The sequence below is a fragment of the Pristis pectinata genome, chromosome 6 (genome assembly GCF_009764475.1).
Source record: "Pristis pectinata isolate sPriPec2 chromosome 6, sPriPec2.1.pri, whole genome shotgun sequence".
Classification (NCBI taxonomy): Eukaryota; Metazoa; Chordata; class Chondrichthyes; order Rhinopristiformes; family Pristidae; genus Pristis; species Pristis pectinata.
The window spans coordinates 52,710,027-52,723,328 of NC_067410.1; the positions used below are offsets into that span (position 1 = coordinate 52,710,027).

Here is a 13,302-nt window from a genome sequence, read left to right on the forward strand (position 1 = left end):
CAAAGCTAAATTTCTCTAAAGTTTTAAATAAGTAATTTCATCCGATCAAAGGCCTTCTCAGCATCTAGAGATATCACACATTCCGTTATTTCCTTAGAGGGAGAATAGGTAATATTCAATAAATGATGAATATTAAAATGAAAATATAGATTTTTACTAAAACCAGTCTGGTCATTGGATATAATTGAAGGTAAAATGTTTTCCAATCTACGAGCCAGAACTTTAGATAAAATTTTAACATCCACGTTAAGTAATGAAATTGGTCTGTATGAAGCACATTCCATTGGGTTCTTATTTTTCTTAAGAACGAGTGAAATAGAGGCTTCATAAAAAGATTGTGGTAATTGACCCAATTCAAAAGAATCTGAAAAAACAGCACATAAATGAGGTATAAGCAAAGAGGAAAAAGCCTTATAAAATTCTCCAGAAAATCCCTTAGGACGCGGAGTCTTTCCAGAATGTAAAGATCGTACAACCTCGGCGATTTCCTCATATGTAATAGATTGATCCAACTGTTTTCGGTTTTCAGTAGAAAGTATAGGAACGTTTAATTGGTCAAAGAAATTATTCATTGCAGTATTATCTTTAGGAAAATTAGAACTGTAAAGTTTAAAATAGAATTCTCTAAAAGTATCATTTATTTCTAAAAGGTCAGTTGTCCTCTCACTATTGGCTTTACAAATTTCTTTAATTTGCTGTCTAGCACCGGAGATTTTTAATTGGTTAGCCAGTAATTTACCTGTTTTATCTCCATGAATATAAAATTGACTTTTATCTTTTAAAAGTTGACTTTCAATTGAATATGTTAAAAGAAGATCATATTTAGTTTTAATTTCAACTCGCCTTTTATATAAAGCCGGATCTGGATCCAAAGCATATTTTTGATCTAATAGTTTCAGTTGATTAGCTAGATCGGCTCTCTCTCTGTTAGGTTTTTTCCTAATGCTTGCCGTATAAGAAATAATTTGACCTCTAATAAAGGCTTTAAAAGCATCTCAAACAATAAGACTAGAAATCTCTTCCGGCGAATTCTCTTTAAAGAAAAGAGTAACTTGTTTCTCCATAAATTTTAATAAGTTTTTTATCAAATAGCAAAGTTAGGATAAAACGCCAAAATCTGTTTGTCTGAGGGAGCCCAGGGAGATTTAAAGATAGAAGCACGGGAGCATGATCTGAAAGAGCAATCTCTTTTTTGTCACAGGATCGAACTGATGGAATCATTTGATTATCAATAAAAAAAGTAGTCAGTCCTGGAATATGTTTGGTGAACATGAGAAAAAGAAAGGATATTCCTTATCTTCTGGATGTAAAAAATGCCAGGCGTCAATGACACTAGATTTCATTTAAAAAAATTGAAGAAATAAAGCTGATTTATTAGGAGCGGCTAATTTAATGGATGACCTATCTAGTTTTGGATCTAACCAGCAATTAAATCTCCTCTTAACACCAAACAGTAAAAATTCAAATCTGGTAGAAGTGAAAAAATCGTTTTAAGAAATCCTGGGTCATCCGTATTTGGAGCATAAATATTAGCCAATACCATAGGTCTATTATTTATTTTCCCTGATACTATAACAAAACGATCATTAGTATCAGTTATTACCTTACGTTGATCAAATGAGACTGTCTTATCTATAAAAATTGAAATCCCTCTAGGTTTAGCTTGAAAAGAAGAATGAAATTGGAGCCCATTCCATTGATTAAAAAAAAGTGAAATATCACAGTTACGAATATGAGTTTCTTGTAAAAAGATAATAGCGGCTCTGAGTTTTTTAATATAGGCAAAAATCTTACTTCGCTTCAAAGGATGATTTAAGCCTTTCACATTAAAACTAAGTAAATTAATAACTCGATCCATTATAATATTATTTAAATGTAGGTAGAAAGAGAATGATGAACAAACCATACTGGAATGTACCATCAAAAAGTACTACAGTGGAGTTTCAGATAAGTTAACTAAGCAACAGCTTAGGCTGACAGCCCAAAACAGCTTCCCGGGAAAACCACCCCCAAAGACAACAAGCCAGTTAAGAGGCAGCTGACGCCTACCTAAAGACAGTTTTAACGCCAAATATCTCTGCTCAATAACTTCAAGGTTAGTAAAATTCCAACCCAGTCATAACAATGAGATAAGCAAAAACCACAGTTACAAATGTAAAAAACAAGTGTTCTTAGTTCACCACAGCTTTTACATGTTCCTTTTTTCTTATTTCAAAATATGTCGGAAAAAATGATTCAAAAAAGAAGATAAAACAAAATCAAAAAACACAAAAAACAAAAATAAGTATTAGTAAGTGATTACTTAAAAAAAAAACCCAAAAAAATAGAAAACAGAAAATGTTCATAGCGAGGAATATGAAATCATTCAGTGGGAGTTTCCAGAAAAATCTGGGCTTCCCTAATCTTAGCATCTTTATACCTTACCCTTGCAGGATCATGTTGACTCTGAACTGTTACTACCTCACTTTTAAATGCCTCTCACTTATTCAATGTTATTCTGCCTTAGTAGCTACTCCCAATCTACTTCTGCCAAGTCCTCTTGTACACTACTGAAATCCCAGTCAATACTGGGCAAATTAAAATTCCCCACGACTACAGTGCGATTGCTTTTACACCCTTCTGCGATCTGCTTCCATATTTGTTCTTCTAATTCCTGCTGACTATTGGGAGGCCTATAGTATAACCCCATCAAAGTGATTGCCCCTTTATTATGTCTTAGTTCTACCCACAAAGCCTCATGTTGATTTGATATTTAAAAAAAAGTACAATACTGGCCTGTTTAGTGGACAGATTTAGACTCTTAATAGCTAATAAGGAACTTTTTTCTTTTTAATCAAGTCTGCACCCATGTATCAATACTTGGAAAAGAAGATGTACAAGGAAGCCTATCAGATTGCTTGCTTAGGAGTAACAGAGAATGACTGGAGAGACCTGGCAATGGAGGCTTTGGAAGGAATGGACTTTGAAACTGCTAAGAAGGTACGTGGCTGATGAGCCCTCTGTGCATAAAAATATGTGGAGGTACATGTATAGCATTTAGTGGAAGCACTCAAGTTGAGAGAGTTCAATGTCTGGGGAATAATCAAGTGAATGAGGCACACTCTCAATTATCGTCTCTGCATGTCAGGTTATTTCACTTATCTTTTTTATTTTATGATAGCCATTCACTAATAAAGTAACCAGTAAAATATGAAACTGGTACTGCTTGTAAGACCCAAGATTTCCCAAATTTTGCAGAGCACTTTTACATGGGAACTTTTACAAGAGAGACTGCAGATGCTGGAAATCTGCAGTACACACAGAATGCTGGAGGAAATCGGGTCTTTCTTCCTCCCTCCCTCCCTTGGGTTCCCTGTAGTGCAGAGTACTGAGAATGGCTCCAGCATCAGTGATGTGTTCAGCTTGTGAGATGTGGGAGTTCTGGGAGACATCCAGTCTCCCTGATAACTACATCTGCACGAGGTACATCCAGCTGCAGCTCCTTACAGACCGTGTTAGGAACTGGAGCTGCAGCTGGATGACCTTCGGCTCCTACGGGATACCGAGGAGTACATAGATGAGAGCTGCAGGGAGGCAGGTAGCTGGGTGACTGACAGGAGAAGGACAGAGAATAGGAAGATAGTGCAGAAGGATCGGGTCCGCAGCATTTTGAAGGGGGAGGGTGAACATAGAAACATAGAAAAACTACAGCACAATTCAGGCCCTTCAGCCCACAAAGCTGTGCCGAACATGTCCCTACCCTAGAAATTACTAGGCTTACCCATAGCCCTCTATTTTATTCAGCTCCATGTACCTATCTAACAGTCTCTTGAAAGACCCTATCGTATCTGCCTCCACCACCGTTTCAGGCAGCCCATTCCACGCACTCACCACTGTCTGAGTAAAAAACTTACCCCTGACATCTCCTCTATATCTACTCCCCAGCACCTTAAACCTATGTCCTCTTGTGGCCACCATTTCAGCTCTGGGGAAAAGCCTCTGACTGTCTACCCGATCAATACCTCTCATCATTTTATACACCTCCATCAGGTCCCCTCTCATCCTCCGTCTCTCCAAGGAGGAAAGGCCGATTTCCCTCAGCCTGCTTTCATAAGGCATGCTCCGCATTCTAGGCAGCATCCTTGTAAATCTCCTCTGCACCCTCTCTATGGCTTCCACATCTTTCCTGTAGTGAGGCAACCAGAACTGAGCACAATACCCCAAGTGGGGTCTGACCAGGGACCTATATAGCTGCAACAATACCTCTCGACTCCTAAATTCAATTCCCCGATTGACGAAGGACAATACACCATATGCCTTCTTAACCACAGAGTCAACCTGCGCAACCGCTTTGAGCGTCCTATGGATTTGGACCCCAAGATCCCTCTGATCCTCCACACTGCCAAGAGTCCTACCATTAATACTATATTCTGCCAACATATTTGACCAACCAAAATGAACCAGTTCACACTTATCTGGGTTGAACTGCATCTGCCACTTCTCAGCCCAACTCTGCATCCTATCTATGTCCCTCTGTAACCTCTGACAGCCCTCCAAACTATCCACAACACCCCCAACCTTCGTGTCATCCGCAAACTTACTAACCCACTCCTCCACTTCCTCATCCAGGTTGTTTATAAAAATCACAAATAGTAAGGGTCCCAGTACAGACCCCTGAGGTACACCACTGGTCACCAACCTCCACTCAGAATACAACTCTTCAACAACCACTCTTTGCCTTCTGTGGGCCAGCCAGTTCTGGACCCACACTGCAATGTCCCCTTGGATCCCATGCTTTCTTACTTTCTCAATAAGCCTTGCATGGGGTACCTTATCAAATGCTTTGCTGAAATCCACATCTGCTCTCCCTTCATCAATGTGTTTAGTCACATCCTCAAAATTCAATCAGGCTCGTAAGGCAGGACCTGCCCTTGACAAAGCCATGCTGACTATTCCTAATCATATTATACCTCTCCAAATGTTCATAAATCCTGCCTCTCAGGATCTTCTCCATCAGCTTACCAACCACTGAGGTAAGACTCACCAGTCTATAATTCCCTGGGCTATCCCTAGTCCCCTTATTGAATAAGGGAACAACATCCGCAACCCTCCAATCTTCCGGAACCTCTCCCATCTCCATCAACGATGCAAAGATCATTGTCAGAGGATCCGCAATCTGCTCCCTCGCCTCCCACAGCAACCTGGGGTACATCCCATCCGGTCCCGACGACTTATCTAACTTAATGCTTTCCAAAAGTTTCAGCACCACCTCTTTTCTAATATCTACATGCTCAAGCTTTTCAGGCCGCTACATGTCCCCACTACAATCCCCTAGATCCTTTTCCTTAGTGAATACTGACGTAAAGTATTCATTAAGTACCTCCGTTATTTCTTCCAGATCCATACAGACTTTCCCACTGCTGCACTTTATAGGCCCTATCCTTTCGCATCTCATCTTTTTACTCTTCACTTACTTGTAGAACGCCTTGGGGTTTTCCTTAATCCTGCCCGCCAAGGTCTTCTCATGTCCCCTTCTGGCTCTCCTAATCTCTAAGTTCCTTCCTCTTAGCCTTGTACTCTTCCAGATCTCTAACATTAACTAGCTCTCTGTACCTTTTGTATGCTTTTCTTTTCCTTTTGACTAGATTTATTATAGTCTTCGTACACCACGGTTCCTGTATCCTCTCGTGAGTCCCCTGTCTCATCGGAACATGTTTAAGCAGAACTCCACACAAATACCCCCTGAATATTTGCCACATATTTTCTGTACTTTTCCCAGAGAACATCTGTTCCAATTTAATCTTCCAATTTCCTGCCTGAGAGCCTCATAATTCCCTTTACTCCAAGTAAACGCCTTTCTAGTCTGTCTGTTCCTATCTCTGTCCAGTGCTAACGTAAAGGAGATAGAATTATGATCACTATCACCAAAATTAAATTAAATTAAATTTTATTTACAGCGTGGTAACAGGCCCTTTCGGCCCAACGAGTCCGCGCCGCCCATTTTAATCCCAGTTAACCTACCCGTACGCCTTTGCAATGTTGGAGGAAACCGGAGCACCCGGAGGAAACCCACGCAGACACGGGAGAACGTACAAACTCCTTACAGACAGCGACGGGAATTGAACCCCAATCACTGGCGCTGTCATAGCGTCGCGCTAACCGCTACGCTACCGTGCCACCCACTGAGAGATCTGACACCTGACCAGGTTCATTTCCCAATATCAAATCAAGCACAACCTCTCCTCTTGTAGGTCTATCTACATACTGTGCCAAGAACCTAACAAACTCCACCCCATCTAAACCACTCACTGTCTGGAGATGCCAATCGATGTTTGGGAAATTGAAATCCCCCATCACAACAACTCTGTTATTCTCGCACCTTTCTAGGATCTGCTTCCATATCTGCTCCTCAATAACCCTGTCACTATTGGGCGGCCTATAAAAAACACCCAGTAAAGTTATCGACCCCTTCCTGTTCCTAACCTCCACCCACAGAGACTCCGTCGACAATCCCTCCACAACGTCCACCTTTTCTGCAGCTGTGACACTATCTCTGATCAACAGTGCCACTCCCCCACCTCTTTTGCCTCCCCCCTGTCCTTCCTGAAACATCGAAAACCCGGCACTTGAATCAATCATTCCAGCCCCGGAGCCATCCAAGTGTCCGTAATGGCCACCACATCATAGCTCCAAGTATCAATCCAAGCTCTAAGCTCATCTGCCTTGTTCACAATACTCCTTGCGTTAAAATAGACACATCTCAAGCCTGTCTGAACACTTCCCTTCTCTATCACCTGCCTATGGTACTTACTCCTAGCTTCCTCTATTTGAGAGCCAAACACCTCTTCCCCAGTCTCTCCAGTACGGATCCCACCTCCCAACAATTCTAGTTTAAACCCTCCCTAGTAGCCTTAGCAAACCTCCTCGCCAGTATGTTGGTTCCCCTGGGATTCAAGTGCAACCTGTCCTCTTTGAACAGGTCATACCTGCCCCAAAAGAGGCCCCAATGATCCAGAAAACTGAATCCTTGCTCCTTACTCCAATCCCTCAACCATGCATTTAACCTCCTCCTCATTCTGTTCCTATACCCACTGTCGCTTAGCACAGGCAGTAATCCGGAAATTACTACCTTTGAGGTCCTGCTTCTCAACTTCCTTCCTAATTCTCTATAGTCTCTTTTCAGGACCTCATTCCTTTCCCTACCTATGTCGTTGGTACCAATATGTACCACGACCTCTGGCTGTTCTCCCTCCCCCTTCAGGATATCTTGGACGTGATCCGAAACATCCCAGACTCTGGCACCTGGGAGGCAAACTACCTTCCAAGTTTCTTTCCTGCATCCACAGAATCGCTTGTCTGCCCACCTAACTATAGAGTCCCCTATCACTAGTGCCCTCCTCACTCCTTCCCTACCCATCTGAGCCACAGGGCCGGGCTCTGTGCCAGAGACACTGCCACTGTTACTTCCCCCAGGTAGGCTGTCTTCCCCCAACAGTACTCAAACAGGAGTACTTATTGTCAAGGGGTACAGCCACAGGGGTACTCTCTAGTACCTGACTCTTCCCCTTCTCCCTCCTGACTGTGACCCAATTGCCTGATTCTGATGGTCCCGGTGTGACCACCTGCCTATAACTCCTCTCTATCACCTCCTCACTCTCCCTGACCAGACGAACAGCCAGAGGTCGTGGTACATATTGGTTGCCAATGACATAGGTAGGAAAAGAGATGAGGGCCTGAAGAGGGAATATAGGGAGTTAGGTAGGAAGCTGAAAAGCAGGACCTCAAGGGTGGTAATCTCTGGATTGCTGCCTCTGCCATGTGCCAGTGAGGGTAAAAATAGGATAATTTGGCAGATAAATGTGTGGCTGAGAAATTGGTGCAGGGGGCAGGGTTTCAGATTTGTTGATCATTGGGATCTCTTCTGGGGAAGGTATGACCTGTACAAAAGGGACGGGTTACACTTGAACTGGAGGGGGAACAATATTCTTGCGGACAGGTTTGGTAGAACTGTTGGGGAGGATTTAAACTAGTTTGGCAGGGGGATGGGAACCAGAGTGAAAGGTCAGAGCTTGGTTCATTAACTGTACAAGTAGATGCAGAGTGTAGAAAGACTGTGAGGAAGGATAGGCAGTTGAAAGAGCAAAATTGCAGTCAGTTGGATGGGCTGAAGTGTGTCTACTTTAATGCGAGACGTATCAGGAACAAGGCTGATGAACTTAGAGCGTGGGTAAGTACATGGAAATATGATGTGGTGGCCATTACAGAGACTTGGCTGTCACAAGGGCAGGAATGGCTGCTGAATATTCTGGGATTTAGATGTTTCAAAAGGGACAGAGTATTGGTATTGGTTTATTGTTGTCACTTGTACCGAGGTACAGTGAAAAGCTTGTCTTACAAACCGATCGTACAGGTCAATTCATTACACAATGCAGTTACATTGAGTTAGTACAGAGTGCATTGAAGTGGTACAGGTGAAAACGATAACAGTACAGAGTAAAGTGTCACAGCTACAGAGAAAGTGCAGTGCAATAAGGTGCAAGTTCACAACAAGGTAGATTGTGAAGTCATAGTCTATCTCATTGTTAGTCTTATCACAGTGGGGTAGAAGCTGTCCTTAAGTCTGGTGGTATGTGCCCTCGAGCTCCTGTATCTTCTACCCGATGGAAGAGGAGAGAAGAGAGAATGTCCCGAGCGGGTGGGGTCTTTGATTATGCTGGCTGCTACACCAAGACAACGAGAGGTAAAGACAGAGTCCAAGGAGGGGAGGCTGGGTGTCTGTGATGCACTGGGCTGTGTCCACAACTCTCTGCTGCTTCTTGCAGTCTTGGGCAGAGCAGTTGCCATATCAAGCCGTGATACATCCAGATAGGATGCTTTCTATGGTGCATCGGTAAAAGTTGGTGAGAGTCAAAGGAGACAAACCAAATTTCTTTAGCCTCCTGAGGAAGTAGAGGCGCTGGTGAGCTTTCTTGGCCGTAGCATCTACGTGATTTGACCAGGACAGGCTGTTGGTGATGTTCACTCCCAGGAACTTGAAGCTGTCAACCCTCTCGACCTCAGCACCATTGACGTAGACAGGTGCATGTACACCACCCCCTTTCCTGAAGTCAATGATCAGCTCTTCAGTTTTGTTGACATTGAGGGAAAGGCAGAGATCAAAGAGGTGGGGGAGCGGCTTTGCTGATCAGGGACAGTGTCACAGCTGTAGAAAGGGAGGATGTCCTGGAGGAATCATCCACTGAGTCAGTGTGGGTGGAAGTCAGAAACAGAAAGGGAGCGATCAATCTACTGGGAGTATTTTACAGACTACCACCCCCCCCCCATAGTAGCAGAGATGCTGAGGGGCAGATCAGCAGGCAGAATTTGGAGAGGTGCAAAAATAACAGGGTTGTTGTCATGGGTGATTTCAACTTCCCTAATATTGATTGGCACCTCCTTAGTATAAAGGGGATAGATGGGATGGAGTTTGTTTGGTGTGTTCAGGAAGGATTCCTGACACAGTATGTGGACAGGCCGACTAGAGGAGAGGCTGTACTGGACCTTGTACTCGGCAATGACCCTGATCAGGTTTCAGATCTCTTGGTGGGAGAGCATTTTGGAGATAGTGACTATAACTCCCTGACCTTTACCATAGCCTTGGAGAGGGATGGGAGCAGACAATGTGGGAAAGTATTTAACTGGGGGAGGGTGAATTTTGATGCTATTAGGCAGGAACTTGGGAGCGTAAATTGGGAACAGATGTTCTTGGGGAAGTGCACAGCGGAAATGTGGAGGTTGTTTAAGGAATATTTGCATGGGGCTCTGGATAAGTTTGTCCCATTGAGGCAGGGTAAGGATGGTAGAGTGAAGGAACTGTGGTTGACATGAGATATAGAATATCTTGTCAAGAGGAAGAAAGAAGCTTAGAAAGCATGGATCAGACAGGGCTCTGGAGAGTTACAAGGTAGCCAGGAGGGAGCTTAAGAATGGACTTAGGAGAGCTAGAAGGGGGCATGAGAAGTCCTTGGCGAGTAGGATCAAGGAAAACCCCAAGGCGTTCTACATGTATGTGAAGAATAAGAGGATGACCAGAGTGAGGGTAGGACCAATCAGGGATAAAAGAGGAAACATGTGCCTGGAGTCGGAAGAGGTAGGGGAGGTCCTTAATGAGTACTTTGCTTCGGATTTCACCAGAGAGAGAGACCTTGATGTTTGTGAGGATGGCGAACGACAGACTGATATGCTAGGGCATGTCAATGTGAGGAAAGAGGATGTGCTGGAACTATTGAAAAACATTAGGGTAGATAAGTCGCCAGGGCAGGACAGGGACGGACAAGGTTATTATGGGACACTAGGCAAGAGATTGCTGTGCCTTCGCCGATGATCTTTGCGTCCTCACTGGCTACAGGAGTAGTTCCAGGTGATTGGAGGGTGGCAAATGTTGCTCCTTTGTTTAAGAAAGGAAGTAGGGATAACCCTGGGAATTACAGACCAGTGAGCTTTACTTCAGTGGCGGGCAAATTACTGGAGAAGATTCTTCGAGACAGGATTTATGGGCATTTAGAGAAGCATAGGCAGATTAGGGACAGCATGGCTTTGTGAGAGGCAGGTCGTGCCTCATGAGCCTGATTGAATTCTTTGAGGATGTGACAAAGCACATTGATGAAGGTGGAGCAGTGGATGTGGTGTACATGAATTTTAGTAAGACATTTGATAAGGTTCCTCATGGAAGGTTCATTCAGAAAGTCAGGAGGCATGGGATCCAGGGAAACTTGGCTGTGCAGATTCAGAATTGGCTCGCCCATAGAAGACAGAAGGTGGTGGTAGATGGAGCATATTCTGCCTGGAGGTCGGTGACCAGTGGTGTTCCGCAGGGATCTATTCTGGGACCACTGCTCTTTGTGATTTTTATAAGTGACTTGGATGAGGATGTGGAAGGGTAGGTTAGTAAGTTTGCTGATGATACAAAGGTTGGTGGTGGTGTGGATAGTGTAGAAGGTTACAACACTATCTGCTGTACATTACAACATGCTGTAGATTACAACAGGATATTGGTAGAATGCAGAGCTGGGCTGAGAAGTGGCAGATGGAGTTCAACCTGGATAAATGTGAAGTGATCCACTTCGGGAGATCGAATTCGAAAGCAGAATACAAGGTTAATGGCAGGACTCTTAGCAGCGTAGACGAACAGAGGGATCTTGGGGTCCACGTCCATAGATCCTTCAAGGCTGCCACGCAGGTTGATAGGGTTGGCGTATCGAGTGTTGGCCTTCATTAGTCGGGGTACTGAGTTCAAGAGCCACGAGGTGATGTTGCAGCTCTGTAGAACTCTGGTCAAGACCAGACTTGGAGTATTGTGTTCAGTTCTGGTCACCTCATTATAGAAAGGATGTGGAAGCTTTAGAGAGGGTGCAGAGAAGATTTACCAGGATGCTGCCTGGAATGAAGAGCATGTCTTATGAGGATAGGTTGAGCGAGCTAGGGCTTTCCTCTTTGGAGAGAAGCAGGATGAGGGGTGACTTGATAGAGGTGTACAAGATGATAAGAGGCATAGATCAAGTGGACAGTCAGAGACTTTTTCCCAGGGCGACACATGAATGATAGAAAAATAGGGGGCTATGTGGGAGGGAAGGGTTAGATAGATCGTAGAGCAGGATAAAATGTCGGCACAACATTTTGGGCTGAAAGGCCTGTACTGTGCTGTAATGTTCTATGTTAAATGGAAAGGACTTGGGGTGTGGGGGGTGGTGATGGAGGGAAATCTTATGTTTATTTGCAATACAAGCGGCCAGGATGATCTAGCAATTTGGAATGTGATTTCCCGATCAGATATCAGTTTGGATATTAATGGAATCAAGGAATAAGAGGTTTGTGCCAGGCACCGAGGTAAAAGGTAGCCTTAATGAATTGCAACAGGAACAGGGCACTCAATGGCATGATTTTTCTGTTTCTTAAGATATATTGTACTAACGATGGTACAAATGACAGTGCAACAATTAATATTGTGCTGGAGAAACTGTCTGGATTTTGTAAATAAGTAAAGTGGAATTGTGTCCATCTTTTAATTTAATGTTTTAATTTATTGGCAGGCTTTTGTTCGAGTGCGAGACCTCCGCTATCTAGAACTAATTAACAGCATAGAAGTAAGGGTGTCATCTTTCAAATTATTTCATTGTCTCAATTTTGTTGGAATATATTGTACTGTATCTGTTAATACAAACGTGGGTGCCAAGCTGTTGTCCCAGATTGTAATTCAAACTGAGGCTATAACTGTAGGATGATCCACCATTCTTAAGGTTGAACCGTAACCAAAATAATGGTCCAGTCAGATCAGGAACAGAGTGGATCAAGATTTTAAGGACATTGTAATCTCCCCCCTTTTCCATTGAATTTAGCATGGAATATGAATACAATATGAAATCAGCAGCCGTCAAAAGAACCCATGGGGCTCTGTTAAGTCCCAGGCACTTTCCAGATGAATAGCTACAGTTCACTTTCAATATTTCATGGTGAATCCTGCACTTATAGACTTAACAAGATGTCTGGAGATTGTAATGCTCCTTATCATATTTTGAAATATCTAAATATTCTGTCATGCTCCAGGATCTTGGGTGATATTGTCGTCCCGATTTAAATTCCCACTTCTGTCTGCTGCAAAGTAACACAGTGCCACCAGGTTGATTCAGTTAAAACAGGTTTATTAGCAGTATACTGCCAGGGAGGGGTCTCTTCAGCACTCTTTGAGAGTGGCTTCCTGAGGTCTCCGCAGTCCAAAGGAGCAGACAGTGATTTATACAGATATTGTCACGTACACTTAATGAATTTGGCTCCACGAGTTTCAGTCAGGCCTCAGAGATCCAAAGACAGACATCGCACCCATTGTCCAATATAATTGATTTACACTCGAGATTCAAAGAGAGGTATCACCCGCATTGTTTAAAACAAGCTTCCTCCAGTCTGTTTATTACACCCACCACCCTTATTGTCTAGTATGTTGGCCTGCCACCAAGGTTCCGGACACAGCAATTATCACCTAACCCTGAGTCAGTAGCTTGCCTGCTCTTGCTTGCAAGTTATTTTTCCATCGGTTATATATATAGTCACAGTTTCTTAACCCTTTACTTCCTCGATATGAGAGTCAGCTAGAGATCTCCGGGAGGGATGACTTCAGATTCCCGGTGAATATCGATCAGTTCTTGGCAAGAGCTTCCTGTTCAGGATGGCTAATTTCCTCTGTGAAGGATAGTGTAAACTAATTAGGCCAGTGGTTGGGCACTAAGAAATAGATGCAAGGAACCCTTGGGGAGGGAGAATTAGGATCAATACAGACAGGTAGGATCATAG

General features: G+C 43.4%; 1 protein-coding gene across 3 annotated transcripts in view; it reads left to right on the forward strand.

Annotated features, from left to right (window-relative positions):
- The window catches only part of ift122 (intraflagellar transport 122 homolog (Chlamydomonas)), a 163,510-nt gene that overhangs the window by 87,180 nt on the left and 63,028 nt on the right, over positions 1 to 13,302 (forward strand). For all 3 annotated transcript variants that reach the window (XM_052017942.1, XM_052017940.1, XM_052017941.1), the window contains 2 exons: positions 2,839 to 2,979; positions 12,048 to 12,101. In XM_052017942.1, the coding sequence (XP_051873902.1) occupies positions 2,839 to 2,979; positions 12,048 to 12,101 (195 nt within the window). The remainder of the gene's footprint in view (positions 1 to 2,838; positions 2,980 to 12,047; positions 12,102 to 13,302) is intronic.